Raw genomic sequence first — 23,709 nt, forward strand, 5'->3', positions numbered from 1 at the left:
TTGGTCTTATAAGATGTATGTGCTTACTACTACAAGGTGGAAAAGGTTTTACAAAGACCATGAACAGAAAGAAATCCATGTAGTTATTGTCTGGATGTTTCGCCATGGACACACTTAAAATCTTTGTTTTGCATTCACTTGGAGAAGGTTGCCAACGACACCAAATGTAGTTAGAATAAAAGAAAAGGCACACTAGGTTTCAGCATTACGACATAGAAGAAAAGGCACACTTCGTACATTGGCATTTAAACTCCAGTACAATTTTAGTAATGTTTTCACTTTTTTTATATAATGTTTTTAAAAACTTTTGAAATATTTAAAAAAAAATTAAATAAGAATTATTTTTTTTATTACGTTCTAGTTTTATTTTAGGTTAAATAAGATTGATTAATTGTCATTAGTCAAAATGCCGTCAGTCATTTTATACTCACTTAAGGACCATGTTATCATGTCATATCAGTATGCCATGTCAATGCCACATCAGTGTTTATTAGAAATTTTTTTTAAATAGTTTAAAAGTTTCTTATGTATTCGTTATATATATAAATATAAATNATAAATATATATATATATATATATATATATATATATATATATATATAAGAGTTACTGATTCAAGAATTCAAAAAGCAAATTAATTTAAGGATCATGTATAGCTAGTATTATTGTTCCCTTATTTTTTCAAAAAATGCCCATGGAAAGGATTATTGGTAGGAATAAGAAAGCAAGAAAAAATCATTTACCTAAAATCGGGTTAGTTGTAGTTACAATAATCTCTTTAATCTTTAACCATGTGTATAATTGTATGTCTAAATTAATCATTTAAATATTTCATCAAAATATTTTTCAATATATGGATATCATAATCCATGGCAAAGTGGTGCAAATTTTTCAATCATAAAAAATAATGCTTATCTCTGGACAAGGAAGAAGGAAAACTCCAGGATAAAATTAATTTACTGCATGTAAGTATCAAGAAACTTCAAATGCCATTAATTGGATTAAGCGTAAACTAAAAAAGAGATGTAATTACAATAAAAGCTTCTTCAAATAATCTCCATGCACCTTTAAGACAACCACCAAACTTAATTGCAGACCATAACAAATAGATTTTAAGTTGAGTTGTCATGTCTGCATTTGTACTCCTTGTTTATTGGAATAAGATTTTTTTTATCATTTCAAAAAATAAAAAAAAATTAATATTTTCCTAATTGTTTTGTTTAGTGGATATTTTAATAAATTACTGAAATTATATTGATTTTTTAATTGTTATAATATGGTTGTTGTTGGTAATTTTAGTACCTAATCTTTATGTAAGGTGACATATTATTCAATAAAAAATGGTAATATCATAACAAAAGAGAATGGTAGTTGAATAAGTTAGATTGGGTTTTAAGTTTCAAATTACTATTGTTTTCGATTATTCACTTTAAAATTAAAAAATTAATTTGAAAATCTTTGGGTTTAGGTTATTGATTGCAAGAGTCAATTGAGATAAATTAGTTTTATGTTGGACCAATTTGAGTCGATTTTTTTGAGTCCCATGAAGATTTTTAATAATTGTTTGATATAATGAAAGTAGCAAAAGGAGTTGGTAGATCCAAGTAATAATCTAAAATGACTCTCGACTAAGACAAATATTTAATTTTATTTTATTAAAGTGAAAATGGTAAATCTTGTAATGAAGCTTTTAGGGTGAAAATGATAAATTTAAGAATCAAAATAAAGATTTGCTGACACATAATTGATTATCTATATAAGTCTGGAAATTACTTTACCATTGACATATAAGATAATTTTTTTATAAGATAATTATTAGATAATTTAAATAAAAAAACAATTGGGTTTTAACTTTTTAACCATTAAAATCCAAGACTATAACTTAAAATTTTCGAATTTGAATTATAAAACTAATATAACTGCATTGAGATTTATATAATAAAGAAATTTTGCCCCTCAATCTTAACCTCAAAATCATGTACGGGTTTCATACTAGTAAAAGATTAGATGAGTCTCGAGTTTAAAAATAAAAATTTTCTTCTACTTAGTAAGAATGCTTTTTAAATTGAAATTATTAGTCAGTGACAATTAGACATAAAAAAAGAGGACATTATACTCAAAAAAAATTTTAAATTATTCAAGAAAATTTAAATAAGCACTTATTCTTTTATTACGTTCAATCAAACCCTTGTATTTTTATTTTTGGTCAAATAAACTCTTATAACTAATAGTTGACTTATTATCATTAATCGAAACACTTTTTATTATTTTATACTCACATGATACTGACATGAGTAAAAGATGAAGAATACGATATGATCATGTCATCATCTATTATGTCATGTCAGTGCTAAGGTCACATATAATCTATGATAAATGTCATTTTAACTAAATCAACTATTAATCATAAAAAAAATTTTAACTCAAAATAAAAATATAAAAACTTAATTAAATATAATAAAAATATAAAAATTTATTTAAATTTTTATGAATAATTAAACAACCTTTTAGGTATTATAAAAAAAAAAAAAAGAATAGAGTAACGTCTAGTTTAAAATGGGGTAGAAGGGCTGCTGTTTTCCCTAATGGGCTTTCACCCCCTTTGGACTCCATTGGGCTTAACAGTAGAAAAACCCGCTTCGTTTTTACCAATCGTGACATCGATTTTTAAGGGTAAGCTTTCAAACTTGCAGCAAAAGTTGATAAATTTTGCTTTCCATTCGCAAAAAACGATGACCGCCCAAAGGAACAGAAAAGGATATATCTTCGATCTCCAGCTTCTTTCCAACAATTAACCCTTCAATTTACTTCACAGAAATCCAGGTTAGCTTTTTCCCCCTCACATTTTCTCTCTTTCCTTTGTCTTAATTTACATTTCCTTCATGTTTTTTTCTTCCTGTTGCAGCTTTCTTCTGTTACTGAAACGTGTTACTGGGTTTTCCATGTTATGTTCTTGTTTTGTTCTCTTAAGAAGATTGTTCTTTGATTTTGTTTACATTTGGGTTGTTTTATTTGAAAAGAGTTTTGGGTTTTTTTCCTTTTCTTTTTTTGCAGGATAAGGGAAAAGTCTTTGCTTAATTTCATCTGGGTATTTAGTTTCTTAAGTTAAAAACTTATTAGTGAATTTGAGAAGATGAGTGGTGCTCCAAAGAGATCTCATGAAGAAGTTGGTGGTGGGCATTCTTCTTCTGCTTCTAAATACCCACACGAGGATCCTGGTACTTACCCTAAGATACCTTCGTCTTTGATTTCGACTGAGTACCATCATCCTGTCCCTTATGAAATGGGTCAGGATGCTAGAATGGCTAGAATTCCGAGAGCGGAGCCTCGTGATTCTGATAGAAGGTCACCTTTGCTGCATTCTATGTATAGAATGCCTTCGTCTACTGTTTCGAATGATTCGCATTTGGACTCTCATCAGGGTGGTTCTGAGAGTAGGATGGAGTTGCGGGATTCCAAGGAAAATCGGGAGGCCAGGGTTGAGAGTCGGGAGCCAAGGGTGGAAGCGAGGGAGTTTTACGGTGAGGCTGTGAAGAGGGAGTATCAAAGTGGGAAAGGTGAAAAGGATGGTAGGTTTGAAAATAGAGGGGATGAGAGTAAAGAATTGAAATGTGATAGGGAGATTCATAGTGATCCGAAGGGTGATGTGAAGGTGGAAAAGGATGTTTATGGTGGGGCAAGCAGTCACTCAAGTTGGAAGGATTCAAGGGATTACCATAGAGGAAAAAGATATTCAGAACCTCCCGGTGGAAACATAGATCCATGGCATATCCAACGTGGTAATTCACAAGGACCAGTTGAAGTTGGAAAGGAAGGCTCCGCTACTGAAGAAAGAGATTATGCAGAAGCTCATGAGGCTGTCGGTGAGAACAAGTTTGATTCAAAAGGTGAGGATAGGTTTAAAGACAAGGATCGAAAAAGAAAAGATGGGAAACACCGAGATTGGGGAGATAGAGATAAGGAAAGAAGTGATCGTAGGAGCAGCATACAAGTAGGTAATAGCAGCGGTGAAGTCAAAGAATCTGCAAGAGAGGAGAGAGAATCAGAGAGATGGGAGAGAGAAAGGAAGGATTTGAAGGAAAAAGAAAGGCCAAAAGAGAGGGAAAAAGATCATATCAAGAGAGAATCATTGAATGGAGCGGAGAAAGAAGGATCGAACAATGAGAAAGAATTGGGAGATGGGTCTGTTAGAATACAAGAGCAGGAAAATCAGGCATCTGAGCAGAAAAAGCAAAAAGAGATGGATAGTTGGAAAAATGTTGATAGAGAAGCTAGAGATAGGAGAAGAGAAAGAGATGGTGACACAGAAGGAGACAGACCTGAAAAGCGCAGCAGGTGCTATGACAAAGAATCTGATGATGGATGTGCAGATGGTGAAGGGGCTACAGAAAGGGAAAGGGAAGTTTTTAATTATGGAGTCCAGCAGCGTAAAAGGATGCTTCGGCCAAGAGGCAGCCCCCAATTGGTAAACCGCGATGCTCGTTTTAGGCCCCGAGGTCAGGACAATGAAGGGTATGTCTTCCTATTCTTCATATGTTTTAGTTGCAAGCATATTTACCTTAAAATGGCATTACTTTACATTTCATATGTACCCTTTGGTTTTAAGTCTCGACGTAACATGTACGTTTCTAATCAGGTTCCTTGATTGTTTGTTGTTACTTGTTATTTAGATCCAGTGGCTTTTCAATTATAATTAAAGTGAAGTAAATAGGAAAAACCTTAGCTTTAGAAAAAAATATTGCAAAAAGATGCGTTTTTCTCAATCTCACAGTGGCAATTCAGGGTTATGAAATTTTTTGTTGTCAGCATATATTGATTAACATGTTTAAAAAAATTCTCAATTGATTTGAGGGACAATGGCCTTGCAGTTCAGGAGAATTTGCGTTGTTTTTAATTTTTGATGTTGGTTGGTATTTGTGATGTAACTTTCATGCACAAACTGTAATGGAAGACTATAAATGTGGAGGATTCTTAGCTATTTGGTAACAGACATTGATGCAATGAAATTAAATGTGAAAAAAAAACACACCTTACTGTGAGCAATATGGTTCAAAAATGTCACTAGTACAGTTTTTCAGATATTGAAATCCTCTAATTAACTTTGTAACATTATGATACAGTGCTATTTAGATAATCCTTGCTCTTATTTAGTTGTTTTTGAGGTCATTGAATTCTTTGAATAACTTCATTTCTCATTGAGAATGGAAAAGATTAACTTAATAAATTTGAGAAGGGAAGTTGTGAAGTTACATGGAGAGAAGCTAACGTTGGGTGTCTGAAGGTTTATGTGAATCCAAAGATTAATATGGTAAGAATTAACTGAATAATTGGAGAAGATGGTAGGAATCTATCAAAAATGAATGGAAAGTTTTGGTGTGGGGTGGGAAGCAAAAATATAACACCCTTTGAAGCCTTAGAAATTTTCTCTATGAAGGAAATCTCTCTCTCTCTCTTGCGCGCGTGTGTGTGCTTGTCATATGCATTCCCCCTTTCTAGCACTTTCCTTTTGCCTCCACCACCTTAAATGTTCTCCACTTTCTCTATATTCTACTTTCTATGTATTCCTTTTCCCAGCCTTCTAATTAGACATTGATTTTAACATTCTTGCAAATTGATTGAGTTGTCTATCTGTATTTGCTATTTTCATTTTTTTTGGACGTGTTTTACAAAGTATTTGTGCTATTATTGATCTTACTTGAAAAACTGATGCTACTGATATTAATTCTGCAGCATCTTTTTGCTCAGTTTGTATCATTAGAGTTGACAGTAAATGGTTATAGGGATATGCGTGTTCTGATGGCATTTCCAACCTCAGTCATTAAACAAGATTTCTTTTATGAAAAATGAAATTCATATAAATTAACTATTATACAACTTTATTTTTAAGTGAAACAAAATTCTGATATACTGAAAATTCTGTTGACATCTGTTTGATTCTTTTTCATGAAGTTTTGCTCCGGTATTTTGCTCATGTTATTTTTGCTTCCTAACCTTGGTTTTGGTTTTTTTTACTTTGCAGATCTCAGGGTAAGATGTGGATTAATACATTCTGGATTTAAAATCTTTTAGCTGGAATTTTGTTTGCATGTTCTATCGAAGGGGACATTATGATCTGGTGAAGTAAGACTGATCTGAAAGGAATTGTTTGTTGTGAAGCTTCTCTTGGCCTGTGCTTAAAATATGGAGATTTATTTTGTATGTTTGTCTATAGTGGTGGTTTAGGTTTAATATTGTGCACTGACTTACATTTGATTTGGTAGATGAAAACTGGACTTGTGTCTTCTGACAAAGTTTCTTTGTATGTGATTGGGAGGCTGCGGTAGGATGTGTAGAGGCCTTTCTGCCTTCCTGCATTAATTACTGCAAGCTTTAATTTACAAGGGACAAGGCTAAGGGATAATTAAACGGGCAGCATCAATATATATGATTATTGCAATATGGCAAGTGCCTTATCTGAAATTTCTAAGTAAAGTTTATAATATATTTAGGATTTCATGAATGCTTAGAAGGAACCATGATGACTTGAAGATGATAGAAACTCAAAAGTATTTGAGCCTCATGAGAATAGGAAACAGTTTTGCAATAGTTATCTAAGTTTCGTCTTGTTTATAACATTTTAATCTAAGTGTGGTCTTGCCTATAACAAATGACCTATTATCTTGTTGGGAAGCATGTTGGGTTTGAAGCCCTTAGACTCTGATATAGAGAGGCTTTGAAGGTTTTTTTTTATTTTTTATTTTTTTTTGGCTCAGACCAGGGCAGGTCCTAAATGGCCAGAGAGGCTTTTAGAGATTTTACCAGCTGATCAGGATTGTTTGATTAGATGTTTATTGACACCTGTTGTTTACAGTGGTGAATTAAACAGTTATTAGAAGGTTTTTATTAACCATTTTTATTGTGAAAAATGGAAGGTGATTGCCTGCCAATGATCTTTTTGTTTGAACTTGAGTTGATTATTTTGTTACTTTTTTTTTTCTTTTTTAAATGAGGGATAATCTTCAATCTCCTTGTTGAAATGTTCTTTTGCAAACTGGGAAAATTAATGGGGTTGCCATGATATAGCTGGGCAAAGTCACAAAAGGAAAGGAATCTGTGAATGTGAGAGACTAACTGATTTGTAGCAACTCTTTAATTTTTTCTTTTCCCTTGCCACTATTGAGTAGGTGGTTGTATGTTTTACTTGCCATTTCGACCAATTAGTGGGGTCAGATGAGAGAATTAATCATATTAATCACATCATTTTAAGAAGTGAAAGTTGAAGATGGTGTTTCCCCCCGAGCTTATTGTTTCAAACTTTGAAGAAATTTCTCTAGTCAATGATGAATAGTTTCAGTTGATTGCTGTTTCTACTTTTTCACACCTATTTTATGTGACTTGTTCAGCACAAATCTGAAGTGGAGTGTTTGTGGTCATTGATGGAAAGGAAAGGTTTTAGACCTTTCACAGGGGTTATATTTTATCTTTTCATCATAATTTAATGTTTTTGTGATTCAGGTAAACCTGAAGTGTCTTGTGTTGTTTATAAAGTTGGTGAATGTATGCAAGAGCTAATTAAGTTATGGAAAGAATTTGAAGCCTCTCAAGCTGATAAAAATGGTGAAAGCTCTCAAAATGGCCCTACTCTTGAAATTCGAATACCCGCTGAGCATGTTACTGCTACGAATCGCCAGGTAAGACCCAAGAGATGTTTTTTCTTTTTATCTCTTTTTTGAAGCTTTTATTCTTTTGTTTGTGCAATTTGCTTGCTAATGCTGAAGGCTTTTGTAATTACGATTTGTTTTCATTCTTTTGATTGCATTCTTTCTTTTAACTTCACTCTTCTTTTCCTTTTTGAGGTCTTTATCATGAGGAGATTTTGATTGTTTTATATTTCAAAATTGGATGAAGATTTTATGGACCTACTAGCTGTTTTACTTATCATTCTTTTGAAGTTACATAAGTGCATTATGTGCAGGTTAGAGGTGGCCAGCTATGGGGGACTGATATTTACACAGATGACTCTGATCTTGTTGCTGGTATGTGTGGTTGGAAATATGAAGTCTGTAGGGTTTAGCCTTTTTTGGCCATGTAAATCATATTAGTGATTTACAAATTTTTTGTATTGATATTGGGATCTTGCTTTCTAGTTCTTATGCATACTGGTTACTGCCGCCCTACTGCTTCACCACCTCCACCTGCTATCCAAGAGTTGCGTGCTACCATCCGTGTGCTGCCTCCACAAGATTGTAAGTCCAAATTCAGCTGTATCTTACTTTTCTACCATTCCAGTTACTGGAAAACATATGCCTCAGCAGCTGAGCTACATAAACAATAAACTCAGTCACTGCATGAGTAAAATAAAGCAGTATCAGAGCACTGCTTGGTGCATTGACCTGTTTGGATTTAAAACAAAGTAACTACTTTTACTGACCAATAAGCATTTAAATTGATTAAAAATTTAATAAAGTTTAATTCCGACTATTTGGGTTTTCTAGAATCACAACCCAGATTTGAACTGCACTGAATGGTTTGACCATCAGATGGACCAAAGTTTGCCTGAGCCAAACCAAATTTCATGGTTTGATTTGGTTTTTTGGTTTCTTCATATTTTTGTGATATTCTTTATTCTCTGCTACTCTATTTATGCTATTTCCTATTGGAAAACTGTTTTTATGCATCATTCTGACATTATAACACCAATGTTATTGTTAGGCTACACATCTAAACTTAGGAACAATGTTCGTTCCCGTGCCTGGGGGGCTGGAATCGGTTGTAGTTATCGTGTTGAACGGTGCTGCATTGTTAAGGTTACAAGTTTCTGATCTTTTTCTTTTTATCAAATTAGTTTTCGTAAGTGCGTGAAATTCCCTTAATGTTTTTTGATTTTGCTTTGTCTTGATTTAAAATTCAATAAATGACTATAATGTTTTTTGCTTCTTACTTATTGTGTTGCTTACTATATTATAATTCAGAAAGGAGGTGGAACCATTGATTTGGAGCCATGCCTTACACATTCATCAACTGTGGAGCCTACCCTTGCTCCAGTAGCTGTAGAAAGGACGATGACTACTAGGGCTGCAGCTTCAGTATTTCCCGCCTTCTTTTTTCATCTAATTTCATGAAGTTAGAATTGTAGTTCTATGGGTTTTTTTTTCTTTTTAATTTTAAATTTTTTTCATTTATTAAAATGGATCTATTGTTATAAATTGTAGTTTTAATTGCTCTGTGTAGCATGTCAATGCTCTTGCCTTACCAGAACTTTTATGGTATCTCACATTATTTGGCACTCCAGAGCTAGCAATCCATGGTCGCAATTGGGAAATAAGTTTACAGCTCTTAGAAAAATAATTATTTTGAGTATCACAGAATTTGAACTATATGCATCTCTGTATGTGTGTGTATACTTTTTCTAGGCAATAATAAATTGTTGTGCAGGAATGCATGCACCTGTATGGTAATAATAATTAAATTGTAGAAAAAATTGCGGCATAAGTTGGATATGTTGCCTTCTTAAGTTTGTGGTATCAATTTTATGGTATCTGCATAGATTGTCTGGCAGCAGTTCATTAAGAGGGTTAAGGATTTAGATAATGGTTGAGGAATGTAGAGTTTTTGTACTTCATGTTGGTGGAATCTTACTTTTTATTGTTGATGTAATTATCTCATGTGTTGTATTTTCATTTATCAAATACAAATAAGCTTACTTGATGCTTTTAAATTCTCAGAATGCCTTACGACAGCAAAGATTTGTACGAGAAGTTACAATACAATACAATCTATGCAATGAGCCTTGGTACCTTCAAGACTTATTTTTGATACCTTGTCTTGATTTTTGAGATTTTTATGATGCTTATACATATTTGGACATGTTTAATACACAAATTCCTTGATATTTTACAATTGAAGATTCAAATTTAAATTCTTCATTTTTCTAGAGTTGTAGTCTAAGTGACTGATCCTTCCTGAATCCTTAGAGAGAATTGGAACATGTATCTCTTAATATGTCATTCTGTAATGAATTAACTAATAATTGTAAGATAGACTGCAGGTTCTGTTTGTGATCTGTTAAGTCTCTGATTTTAGTGTAAGTTGCCTTTCTAGGTATGAATTAGGTTAGCTGGGTTGAAATCTACACCTAGCTTTAATTTTGTTTGATTTAAAGACTATTTGACATGGATGGAACTACAGTATGTTGAAGTGGGGTTTTCAAAAAGTTTTGTCATATTGAAATTATTTTAATAACTAAAATTTTGTTTTCTATTTGAAATGTTATTAATGTGTGTCAACTTTTTATTAGAGCTCTTTTCAGAAGTTTTAATTTCGTGGTTCAGCTTTTAGACTCGAGAAGCTGATTTTAGCTATCACAAGCTCAAGTTTAGATTCTCTTTTTTGCCCCTCCTTCAGAACCCTTGTTTTGTATTGCTTGAGCTTTTTGAAGTCTGCTCTAAAAGTGGGGCCAAAATAAGGAAAAATTCTTGTCATGTTGGTACCATGTGATCATTTTAAGATCATATGATGCAACACAAGGAGGAAAGATTGAAAATAGAAAGTGAAGTTACAATGAAAGGGATAGAGATAGAAAGGGGAGAAATAGAGGAAGACAGGAGTAAAGTGAGAATTAAAGAAAGAAATGGAGCCATTTGGGAGAGCAGAAAGATGGTCTGTTTTTTTTTTTGTTTTTTTGCCAGAAGAGCAGAAAGATAGTTTCAATTCTACCCTTGTTTTGGCTAGGGTGCCCCTGCCATAGTGCTAAACAAATAAAATAAGGGAGTCCGTAAATAATAGCAATCATAAATGAAATCCTAGTGGTGGAAAGGAATAGTATCCACTCAGATGTGTTGGTGTACTTACAACTGTCTAATTTTTGAACGGTTCATGTTTAGTATCTGAATCTGTTAAGCACCTGAATTTTTATTGAGTATGAAGTTGTCATTTATGTCTTTTGTTAATTGTTTATTATGCTGCAGCTGGTTACACTTTCATTTTGTTGTCGATATTGTTTTAGTTCTTGTATCTTTCGGTTTTTTCACGATCAAGTATTTATCTGGTCATTGTTCCACAGGATTAAGTATAGTATCAGTATAGTTGCTGACAAGGGTCTTAAGAAGCCCCTTTATACATCTGCTCGTTTGAAGAAGGGTGAAGTTCTGTACTTAGAGACACATTCGTGCAGGTATTGTTAAATATTGCATTAATTGCTTATGCAACATGATTGATGGTTGCGTTAGTTATTTTAGCATTTCTTTTTTTTTTTTGTGTAATTTACGTTTTCTCATTGCTGTTGGCTATTCACTAGTACGAAAACAGATAAAGAAGCATGAAAGGAACCTAATATCGTGTTGACTACCTATTTGTGGCTGGGGATGAAAGGGATGAAAGTTAATAGAGCTGCTAGTGAGCCTTTCATGAGCCACTTGGGACCATAGTTATCAGAACTGGACTTATCGGGTCAATTTTCAAACGTCAGGTCATTTGAGTCAAACTCCGGGTCAACAACATTATTTTAAATTTTATAAATATATTGCAAAACTTACAAATGATGTAAAAAGTAACAAAATATTTTGGATAATTTGATAAACAAATATTATGGAAGGAAATTATTAAAAAGTTTTAAAATAAGAGATTACTTTATTTACAACGTATTTAAATTAGTTGAATGTAGAGAGAAAAAAAACATAAAAATTTCATGATGAACAATTAAAAACCAGCCAAAAGTGAGAAAAGTAAATAAAGAAAAGAGGTAATATTTCGACCTAAAAACAAGAAGATTGTAGATAGTTCAACACACGATTATCCTTTGTCTTGTTTAACAACTTTTATTTTCTCCTTTTTTTTATGGAGTAATTAATAGTTTTAACCATTTGGCTATTTTAGGAAATGACAAAGTAATCAATAGTGTTGCTTAGGAAATTACAAATAGTGAAAGTCAACACTGATAAGGCTTTAAATGCCATTGTATTAGACTTAACAAACCTATTTGGGTCAATAAACATCTTGTTCACCGGTTTTAGTCGACACTTAGCAGGTCAATCTGGTTTTTAGTGTGTCTTCAACATGAATGATCTAATAAAAGAACTGAACTGGATAGTCTCTGGTCACCAGGTCAGCCCGTCTGACTGGTGGACTTATCTGGTTCTGATAACTATGCTTGGGACTCTGCTTGATTTCAGTTTGATGAACTAGTTGAGCTTGAGCCCATGGGTGCTTGGCTTATATGTGTTCATGAACCATGCTCACTGAGCTGGTCGTGAGGAAACCTCGATTTAGCTTGTGAATATTTTATTTGAGATGTTTATTTACTCAAACTTATTTAAAATTTTAAATCTTAATCATAATTTTCAATCTAGTTCTAAAATACAAATATAATTGAATATTACCCAAAAACATTCCAATTAAGAATAATTAAAACTGGCCCTAGAAATATCAGATGAGTGACTGTTGGATAGCAGAATAACATAGTCGAAAGCAAGATCTTCCCCCACTTATTCTCTGCTTCCTGTCCTCTTTTCTGTTAGTCCTGTCTTTGTCTTTGGTAGGCATGGCATAGACATGCCTAGAAATGGATTCTCCTATTAATATAAGCAATTAATGCAATATTAGTATCAAGACATCCAGCCAAGTGATAAATGATGAAGAGGCTAGCTAATGGATTCGCAACTTGACTTATTTGAAGTTGGTGCCTGAAGTTCTGCATTAAATTTCTGTGTTTCTGTTATTCACCAGAACATTTTTTATGTTTTATATCTGCCTGGTATCTGACATTTGCACTTCAATTCCTTGGATTGTTTGCAATATTTAAGTTTAAAATATATGCAGTACATTTATGGAAAACATCTCTGGAAGTCTTGTGTTGCTGAAACCAGTATGGTCTATAGAAGTTTTAACCAAATTTTAATTTGAATGGTTAATTAATTTGGTCATTTGGTTTATTCATAAAAGTATTTGGTTATTTCTGAATTGGTTTCACTTATGGTTTATGGAATCTCTAGCCAAACCGAGTGAATGTACTTAACTACAATATATTCTTTAATTTTTAAAAGTGAAATATAAAATATAAAAACTGGGGGTCAAAGAGTTAAAATACTTAACTAACTTTTATTTTGGTAAGCTGATTATCAAATGAACTGATTGGTTATTCTATTGATTGGTTTTTTTAAGCGATTCGATCATTTTAGTCAATTACTTTAACAGATTGGGATTTAAGAATTTTCTAACCAATTTAAAAGAGCTGAACATTCACACGCTCCTCATATGTGACAACTTATTGGTAATGCTTTTGTTTTTAATATTTTAAATTACTATCTGAAGGTATGAGCTATGTTTTTCTGGAGAGAAAATGGTAAAAGCTACACCAGCATCTCAAGCGCATGAAACAGATATGGAGAAGTCTCAAAATCACCACTCACATTCCTCAAATGGTGAAAAGAATGACTCTGATAACATTATGATAGACGTGTTCAGATGGTCTCGCTGTAAGAAGCCCCTTCCCCAGAAAATCATGCGTTCAATTGGAATTCCTTTGCCACTGGAGCATGTAGAGGTACTTTTATTCAGAATTTACTTTCTTGAAGATGCATTAGTCTTTGCATATTGTAGCATCTGCCTTGTGAATCACTGTTTGAGATGATCACTATAAAGCCAATAGGAATAAAATGCCCTAATTCATAGGAGAAGCCTATATTATAGAATAATCTTAAGGAACATTAGTACCTATTAGATGATGAATATCCAAAACCTTCAAAGATGGAGTTATAAAGTCCAAGTCAAAACCTAGGCAACTCCTGGATCACATCTTGTTTTCTCCTGCACAAATGCTGTATGAGGCATAAAATATCTGTTATTCTCCTTTTCAACCTGCCAATTTGATCCTTCCAACAAAGTAGTGGCACAAAAATTTAGTGGCATTGTTTTTATCTTTTCTTTCGACCAATCCTTATCAGGACCTTGTTTCAACAAAACAGGTATTGGAGGAGAACATTGACTGGGAAGATGTGCAGTGGTCACAAACAGGCGTTTGGATAGCTGGAAAAGAGTACACACTTGCCCGGGTGCATTTTCTGTCTTCAAATTAGCTGTTAGTTTAATGTTTGGTATCACATGTACAACCATTTGTAATGTTTTTATTTATTAATGAAAATGAAAGATGTTAAATATAATTTTTAAGTGTTATATTCAAGTCTTTGCTTCAATTCAATGAACCGTCAGAGGTCCAGCTCTGAATGAGATTTCTTGCTTTTTAGCATTAAGGGGCAGTCCTTGCCATTCCCACGCCTGACCTGTAACTAGGATACTTGATTGGCATCCAGTTGTCACTGAATAATTATGGTTTAGACATGAGTGGGTATCAAAACCTCAATTGTGTACTTGTATTTAGATGATTGAAAAGCCTTCAAAATGTATGTGGATAACCTTGCTTCCAAAAGTTAGAGTTAATTGAGGGTGGTGTGGACAGGTGCATACAGCCAGTGCCAGTTCTTGAATCCTTACCTTTATATCTTGAGAATATACCGAGTAAGAGATTAGACTAAACATGGCATCTGTTCCAAGTTCAGTTTCATAGCTCAGAAAGTGTCATTAGACTGCTATTTAAGATTTTGAGGTTGCATTTTGGTACATGGCATTATATTAATAGCATAGGGTAAAGACAAAATTCATGAGTAAACGTCTACAGTTTTCCTTTTTGGCTTCATACACAGCAATGTTCATATCATTGTCATACAAGGTTCTTTAATTCTCTTCTGCACAAAAATTTGTTTTTAAAAAGAGGGTTGTTTAAATCTCTTTTGTTAGGATCCAAAATGAAGTGATTTTTATTTTTGATAGAATAGGAACTGAATTTGTGGTCAGTGGTGGAAGTTTCATTTTTCCTTGCAGTTAGCATTTTTCTTACAGGTGAAAGTAGCTGACTTTGGTAATTTACATTCTTTTATACATAATATGTCACTGAAGAAAGAAGGAAGAAACATGGGAAAAGGATTTTTATTGCTAAACTTTAATTTTTTTTTATTTTTACTTAATTATGAAAGGGTTTAATGAATTGTTATATTTGTAACATTTAACTAATATATTATTTGCTTTCAATTGAAAATTTAGTGTATATTAAGTCATCTTTACTCATTAATGTATATGTATGCAACACATATAGAGAAAATTAATAGAAATTAATATTTCTTAGATACAAATACAATGCTTGCATTGTTTTCCTTATTAAAAATAATTACTCTTTCACTAGATTTACCAAACACATTAATTCTCAATAAATTAGGAATAGAAAATAAAAATATTTTACGTCGGTTATTTTAGATTCGTAAAAGTTTTCTACCTTCTAAACAAGTGAAAAGGACAATTTTGCATCGCCATATGCATCCTATTCATCAGCGCCTATTGTTTCCTTTTCTTTTGGAAAACCATCACTGGTAATATATATATATATATATATATATATATATTTTGTAAATTTACAAAATTTATGTTTTCCTTATTACGTATTAGAGATGTTCATGGGTCAGATTTGAAAAATAAATATTAAAATAAAAAATATGAAGAGAATATGAATAATTTGTAATTTAATATGGAGAGTTTATGCTTAATTTCTTATTCATTTTGTTTTGTTTTCTTAATATATTAACCGTTGCTTAATTCTCCCTCCCTCCCTCCATCTCATTTTCATTATCTTTATTTGATTTTTACGGAATTTAATTTTGATATAACTTATATACATATATATATATATATATAACTATATGTTTTGCTAGTGCTTAAATCAAATTTTAATTTAAGTTAAAGCACATTATCTATTTTGTCTATTCTACGTAATGACTGATTTCACTAACTCTGCAATCAGTGTTTTTATATAATGTTTATGTATTAAATTATATAGGAATAGTTGTTTAATTTTGTATTATATAACTAAAGAACAAACATCTCTTCTAATATTTCATCTTAATTTTTTTAAAAAATAAAATGCCTTTCCTTCCTAATATTTACATTTAAAATTTTAAAATTAAAATCTAAAGCAAATGGAGGGCTGCAAACCACTCGAACCCATGTCTACGGATTTAGCACCAGGATGCGACTTGCTTCACTATTTGCCCCAGCTGCGACATCTGAGTCTGCTTGTGGTTCAATACCTTCAATTAATGATTCACGAGTTTTTTCGTTTGAACTTGGGGGCTATCAAGAAATGAAGAGCAATGTGAAGGAGTCGAAGACTAACGTGCACAATATTAAGTCCATCATGAAAGTTATATTTGAGAGATCAGAAATACAACATAAAGACACCTGACTCTTTGTTTTGTCATCTTTACTTACCAATCCAATAGAATAAAGAAAGACCCCCCTTGAGGAATTAATTTTTTCCAAGTGAACTCCTTCAAAGATAGCAATGCACGTACAAATTTATTACTCGTATCTCGTCTTTGACTAGTTGTTCATGTGATTAGAATCTTTGAAACATTTACGATACAAATATATTGAAGTTGGATGCTTTGAGAAGCCTTGTTGTATAAACATTTGCACAACTACTTTCCCTGCGTTCTGCAACTATTTTTCATTTAATATGAGGTGGGTTGGGTTTGAATTTTTAAGCTCATATTTTAAATCGGGCCCAAATTAGTGGGCTGGGGTGGGTTGGGATGGGCTAGTCTATGGGCTAAAAAATTAATAATTTAATTAATTTAATAATTTTATATATTTAATTATCAATAATATTACTTATTTTATATATTTTAGTGTGTTTAATCTTTACTTATCAAATTAATAATTTTAATTTATGAATTAAATTATAAAATAATTTTATTAATAAAAAATTTATTAAGTAAAATTATAAAAATAAAATTTTCTTTGAAAAAAAAAGAAATGTTCTGGCCCAACCCAACCTATGAGCTAGCAAGGGGTGCACTGGGTTGGGGATTTCACAATCCATATAAAAAATGATATGGCCCAACCTTACTCATATTTTTTCAACCCACAAAAATTGGGGCAGGGCTGGCCCATATTGACAAGTCTATCTACAACTGCAAACACTACCACCACCATTGCAGGAGTGACAAGTCTTGCTTCCTCTTTATATTCAGCCCAACTCCAACAACGTCACAATTTTTGTAGATATCAACAAAACTTGTCATACTCATTCCAATAGTGAACTTAGTAAAATATCCACTAACAAATTAAACAATTAGTAAAATATTAAATTTTTAATTTTTTAAAACTAATGCTAAGGAAAATTTTATTCCGATAAAAAAAAGTACAAATGCAGACAGTCAACCAACAAATTAAGATTAGAAAAGTACTCATCAATGTCTTTTATGACTAAACTAATTTTTAACGTCATAAATATTAAATCAATAAAAAAGTTTTCAAGAGAAGGTGAAATTAAATTTATTATTAGCATGTTGAAGGAATTTGTTAAAGAAAGTTATAATATAGTACCATACATACATATAAATGGTACCAATTCGATAGATCCATGATAGATACAAAGAAGAACTTTTGACAGAATATCAAGTGTAAGGGAAAATGAAATTGATCTAAAAAGGTAGACCCATCTACCACTACATATCTCTCAAAGAATCAAATGTATATTAAAAAGCAAAAATAATAAAAAAAATCAAAAGCATTGGCAATGAAAATGGATTTTTATCTATGGCACTAGAACACAAAATTTCTCTCTAAAAGAATCATAAACAACTAATAGAAATCAGAGAAACTTGCTAAAAAATACACTCGAAGGTATGGAAAAGTAACTCTTGTTCTAATCTTGCGTCATGCTAAAAACTACTAGCCTTTTTCTTCTATTCTGACTGCAACTGTTGTGGTAGACATTCACCAGGTGATTACAAAGCAAAGATTCTAAGTGTGCCTACGATGAAACATCCAAATAGTAACTTCCATCAGTTTCTGTCAATCCTTGATCTTTGTAAAACCTTTTTCACCTCAGAGTAGCAAACACATATACCTTGATCTTGGAAAACCAACAATTCAATATCATTTGGTACTGCTTCCCTTGCCAGTTGTATGTGATGACGGGGGTGTTAGAAAATAGAATAAGAAAAGAAGAGAAAGACTTGAAGCATGTTGTAATACACTTTCTGCTGTGAGGATTTACAGACAATGAATATCCAATATACAACGAGCCTATTGCAAAATGCTTTTTTTTTTTAATGAATGGAGTCTAGTTTAGAAATATGTTATTTTAATGGACATTGAAGGTTGTGTCTGTAGCCTTTTAACAAAAATGTCTTATTAAATTTCAACAAATGTGTATGTACTATTCAATATATATGACATAAGGCTTCCCCACATAAATCGTGTGAAAATGTGCATTCAATAACATAGCATTTGTCATATCAACCAAAATTCTATTTTTTTTAATCAATCTACTTTGTTTGTGTTGAATAAGAAGCACTTTTTTTTTTTTATGTATCAAACCATTTTCTTCACAAATATTACCGAATTCTAGAGGAAAGCATTCTCCTTCTACATCACATCTTAGAATTTTGATTTTCCTACCCTTTTTTATTTTTCACAATAAATTTATATTCTTTAAATTTCTGAAAAGCTTCATCTTTTATTTTAATTAATAAACATAAGTGAATCTAGAATAATCATCTATAAAAGTTATAAAATATCTCTTTCCTCCTCTAGTTATTTTTTCATTTAATTCACATATAAAATATTCCTTATTAATATCCTTATCTTCCTTTAGCAGCGATATTAAGAATTCTTCAATGTCTTTATCGTTCAACCTTAGCCTATGTGGACTATCCTTCATTATCTTCTTTAATTATTCCTCAACTTCAGCGATATTGGTAGTATTTCCATGGTCTTCTCAATCTGTTGGGTATGAACTCAATGTGAGTTACTCTGTTCAGAAGTTGATCTTGTTTCTTCAGTATTAGTCAAAGTAATGGAGATATCGAAATTGAAAATGTAGATAAAATAAAAATAGAATATCGGTAGAATTTCCAAATCCAAGGTAGAAATGAATAAATTAAATGATTAAATAATTAAATAGAATAAAAATATTTTAGATGATACAGTTAATTGGCTATATTCACATGCATGCAATGTAGAATTAGAAATACAACGTAAAGACACTTGACTCTTAGTTTTGTCATCTTTACTTATCAATCCAATAGAATAAAGAAAAACCCCCTTGAGGAATTAATTTTTTTCCAAGTGAACTCCTTTAACGAAAGCAACGTACGTACAAATTTATTACTCGTATCTCGTCTTTGACTAGTTGTTCAAGTGATTAGAATCTTTGAAACATTTACGATACAAATATATTGAAGTTGGATGCTTTGAGGCGTCTTGTTGTATAAACATTTGCACAACTCCTTTCCCTGCGTTCTGCAACTACAAGCACCACCACCATCATTGCAGGAGTGACGAGTCTTGCTTCCTCTTTATATTCAGCCCAACCCCAACAACGTCACAATTTTTGTAGATATCACTAAACTTGTCATACAAAAATATATATAGAATTAAATCTTTGACCTTGTGATTATGGTAAAAAGTACTCATTCCAATAGTGAACTTAGTAAAATATCCACTAACAAATTAAACAATTAGTAAAATATTAAATTTTTAATTTTTTAAAACTAATGCTAAAGAAAATTTTATTCCAATAAAAAAAAAGTACAAATGCAGACAGTCAACCAACAAATTAATATTAGAAAAGTACTCATCAATGTCTTTTATGACTAAACTAATTTTTAACGTCATAAATATTAAATCAATAAAAAAAATTTCAAGAGAAAGTGAAATTAAATCTATTATTAGCATGTTAAAGGAATTTGTTAAAGGAAGTTATAATATAGTATCATATATACATATAAATGGTACCAATTCGATAGATCCATGATAGATACAAAGAAGAACTTTTGACAAAATATCAAGTGTAAGGGAAAATGAAATTGATCTAAAAAAATAGACTCATCTAGACTTGGTAATTTTGAATACAACATGTTAATATGACATAAGAAGACACGAGTTAAATATGTTTTGGGGTTAATCTTAACGTGTTTCGTGTCTAATCATGTCTGACACATTAAGACACAAATTTTCGTGTCTAATCATATCTGACATGTTAAGACACGAAAATTTTCGTGTCTTAACGTGTCTAACACGACAAACACATTTAAAACACGTTTAAATACGTTTACTTAATTGTGTTATCATGTTCAAACGTATATACATGACACATTTATTAACCTATTAAGAATTAATAGTTAAAAACTATTTTAAGCTTATATAAATAATTTTAAATAATTATTTTAATAAGTTTTTTTAATTTTATAAAGGGTATAATGTAATTATACATACTCAACCCTAATATTTAACTTTTGGTGATTATTTTATGTTATTTTTATTTTTATTTTATTATAATTATTGTTATGATTATAGATTTTAAATTTAAATAATAAAATTATATTTAATTATAAATATTTTTATTTAATCATGTTAAACGTGTTAATCGTGTTATTAATCTTGTCGTGTCGTAAATTGACATGTTTAATAAACGTGTTAATCGTATCGTGTCATGTTACACGTGTATTAAACGTGTACGTGTACTTGTTTTAAATTTAAGACACAAATATTAAACGTCTCGTGTTCATATTTAGCCTTAACGTGTTTCTTGTCTAATCGTGTCTTATACAATTACAACACGCTAACACGAATTGTCAAGTCTAGACCCATCTACCATTGCATATCTCTCAAAGAATCAAATGTATATTAAAAAGCAAAAATAATAAAAAAATCAAAAGCATTGACAATGAAAAAGGATTTTTATCTATAGCACTAGAACACAAAATTTCTCTCTAAAAGAATATAAACAACTAATAGATTATTAACCTCATCGTCCTTACTCGAATTTCCTTCAATGTCTTTCGACTTCTTTTCCTCAAAATCTTTTTCCATTTTTTGCTAAAACAAAGGCTTTTCTTTGAATCTCTTTCTTTTTTTTTCTTCTGACCAATTAAGTCTATTTCCTTGAAACCTTAAAACCTCATTCCAATACTTAGGGCCTATTTGGCTTGATTTTTTTTTTAACTTAAAAGCTAATATGAAGCTCTTATGAAAAATAATAGCTTTTAAAATTAACTTAAATATGTTTAATAGATTTACCTTTATAAGCTCTTTTTTATAGATAAGTTATTTGGCAAAACAACTTATATAAGTTCCAATTTTGGTTAAAATTACTATAAAAGGTATTTAATAAATAACTTTCTATTAATCACCAATTTCTTTATTTACAATGGAAAAAAGTTAACTTTATTTTTTTATTTATTTAAAACAAACTTTTAAAAATATAAAAAAACATTTTTACATAACATAAAATTTATAATTTATAATAAATCATATAAAAATGGAAATGGATAATTTTGGGATTATTCTTAATAGATGACGACATTTTTGAAACAAAAAGAAAAATTTTCCTAAAAGGAGGCATGTTTTTAAGAAAAGAGAAGAGAAAGCTCGTAACTGGAACTTTTCCTAAAGCTCTTTTTTTTAAAAAAAAAATTGTTCTTTAAAAAAAAGTTACTATATTTAAGAGTTATTCAAAATCCCTGTTTGGTTTGGTTTCTATTTTTAAGAAGTAAATAAATTGAAAAAAAAAAAAGATCGAACGGGCACTTAAAAAATAACTAGTTAAATATCTAGTATACAAAACAATTAGTAAATATTAAATTTTATTAATTTTTTGAAATGTTAACAAAAATATTTTTTCCCCAATAAACAAGGAGTACAAATGTAGACCAAATAATCAATAAATTCTACACTAAACGGAGAACGTTATGTATAGCAAATAATCAATCACTTAATTATTTAGTTTACTATATATGTATAGCAAATTAAGGATAAAAGTTGTACTATGGCTCTTGTTGATAAGATTGAAAAGTTTTTTTCTAAAACATTGTTTGGGAGAAAATTTTTAAAATTATAAATATTTTACGAATCAACAAAAAAGATTATATCAATCAACTTGAAATGTCTTTTGCACCCAAGAAGGACTTTAAGACATTTTTTATCTACCTTCTTTACTCTTTGGAATCAAACCTTCTTGGAGAATAATATCAAATAATTTTCCTTCACTAATTCTAAAACAATATAATAATTCTTTGGCCAAATTTATTTATACTTGAGCCATAAAGTTTAAAGGGAATCCTAATATTTCATGTGCATAAGAGTTAGGAGAATTTCTACAAACTCCTGATTTTGCTTTTGTTAGTTTGGTTGCACATCTTAACACTATAGATATATAGAAGAATTTCCAACAAAATTCCTTAAGAAAAGCATTTTCAATGGAAAAGTTCATTGGAATTTTGGTCTTTTTCAATGGAATTGACCTACAATTTTGTAGTTTTTTTTTCTGACAAAATTATGTATTTTTTCAATGAAAATTTTTGATAGATTTTCAATGGAAAGTATTACCGATGACACTTTCTAGGACGGAATTTCCAATGAAATTTTGGCATTTTTCAACAGAAAATTTCGTCAAAAAAACTCATTATTTTTGCAGTGTTTAATCCGGAGATTAGTCTCTTTTTAGCTCTTCCAAAACAACAAGGTGTTTCTCGTTTAATCTTATATGGCATAAGGAAATAAGAGTTCTAGAAGCATTACTAACCTCATTGTCCTTACTCAAACTTCCTTCAATGTCTTCCAACTTTTTTTCCTCAAAATATTTTCCATATTTTCTGAAACAAAGGCTTTTCTTTGAATTTATTTCTTTTTTTTTTCTTCTCACCGATTAAGTTTATTTCCTTGAAACCTTAAAAACTCATTCCAATACTTAAAAAACAACTAGTTAAATATCCAGTAAACAAAACAATTAGTAAAATATTAAATTTTATTTATTTTTTGAAATGCTAACAAAAATATTTTTTTCCCAAGAACCTAGGAGTACAAAAGCAGACAAAATAATAATCAACAAACTCTGCACTAAACGGAGAAGGGTATGTAATAGAGCTCCATGTATAGAGTACATATTATAGGACAGAAAATCACTTAATTATTTAGTTTATTATACATAAATTAGCAAATTAATATTATAGGACAGAAAATCGTTTAATTATTTAGTTTAGTATACATGAATTAGCAAATTAAGGATAAAAGTTGTGTACTATGGCTCTTGTTTATAAGATTGACAAGTTATTTCCAAAAAAATTTTTAATTTTATAGACAGGGAGAATTAAAATTTTTACAAATATAAAATATTTTACAGATCAACAAAAAAAATTATATCGATCAACTTGAAATGTCTTTTGAAGACATTTTTCATCTACCTTCTCTTTTCTTTGGAATCAAACCGACTCGGAGAATAATATCAAATAATTTTTCTTTACTAATTCTAAAACAATATGATAATCCCTTTGCCAAATTTATTTATACATAAAAATGTTAATATTAATGGTAGAAACTGTAATCCTAATATTTCATGGGTACAGGAGTTCCTGGTTTTGCTTTTGTTAGTTTGGTTGGACATCTTAACACCAAGATATATAGAAGAATTTTTGACAAAATATCAAGTGATTAATTTAGACATACAATTCATACATTCTACGTACTCAACAACAATATTTATAACATATATATATATATATATATCTTTTTTTTTTTCTAGCCGACCAATTATGTATATATATCCAACAATTTAAGAAAAAAAAAAAAAACTATGAAAAGTAACTCCTGTCCTAATATGTATGCTACAAACATTATTCT

The 23,709-nt window shown here is 30.7% G+C and overlaps 1 protein-coding gene across 1 annotated transcript; it reads left to right on the forward strand.

Moving 5' to 3' along the window:
* Positions 2,657–14,218, forward strand: LOC18594784. Its single transcript, XM_018125073.1, has 12 exons — positions 2,657–2,823; positions 3,055–4,512; positions 6,020–6,027; positions 7,495–7,670; positions 7,955–8,015; positions 8,127–8,225; positions 8,692–8,786; positions 8,952–9,065; positions 9,705–9,772; positions 11,042–11,152; positions 13,288–13,519; positions 13,941–14,218. The coding sequence occupies exons 2-12, from the start codon at positions 3,134–3,136 to the stop codon at positions 14,049–14,051; spliced, it is 2,454 nt and encodes an 817-aa protein (XP_017980562.1). The 5' UTR covers positions 2,657–2,823; positions 3,055–3,133; the 3' UTR covers positions 14,052–14,218.

This window comes from Theobroma cacao, chromosome 7 (assembly GCF_000208745.1).
Source record: "Theobroma cacao cultivar B97-61/B2 chromosome 7, Criollo_cocoa_genome_V2, whole genome shotgun sequence".
In the NCBI taxonomy this organism is placed as follows: Eukaryota; Viridiplantae; Streptophyta; class Magnoliopsida; order Malvales; family Malvaceae; genus Theobroma; species Theobroma cacao.

Excerpts from the sequence above, each read along its gene's own strand:
- LOC18594784 (XM_018125073.1), top strand. The coding sequence starts at position 3,134 with ATGAGTGGTGCTCCAAAGAGATCTCATGAAGAAGTTGGTGGTGGGCAT. Across the intron at positions 9,066-9,704 it reads CTACTAGGGCTGCAGCTTCA|AATGCCTTACGACAGCAAAG; the intron begins GTATTTCCCGCC and ends TTAAATTCTCAG. Across the intron at positions 11,153-13,287 it reads TTAGAGACACATTCGTGCAG|GTATGAGCTATGTTTTTCTG; the intron begins GTATTGTTAAAT and ends TACTATCTGAAG.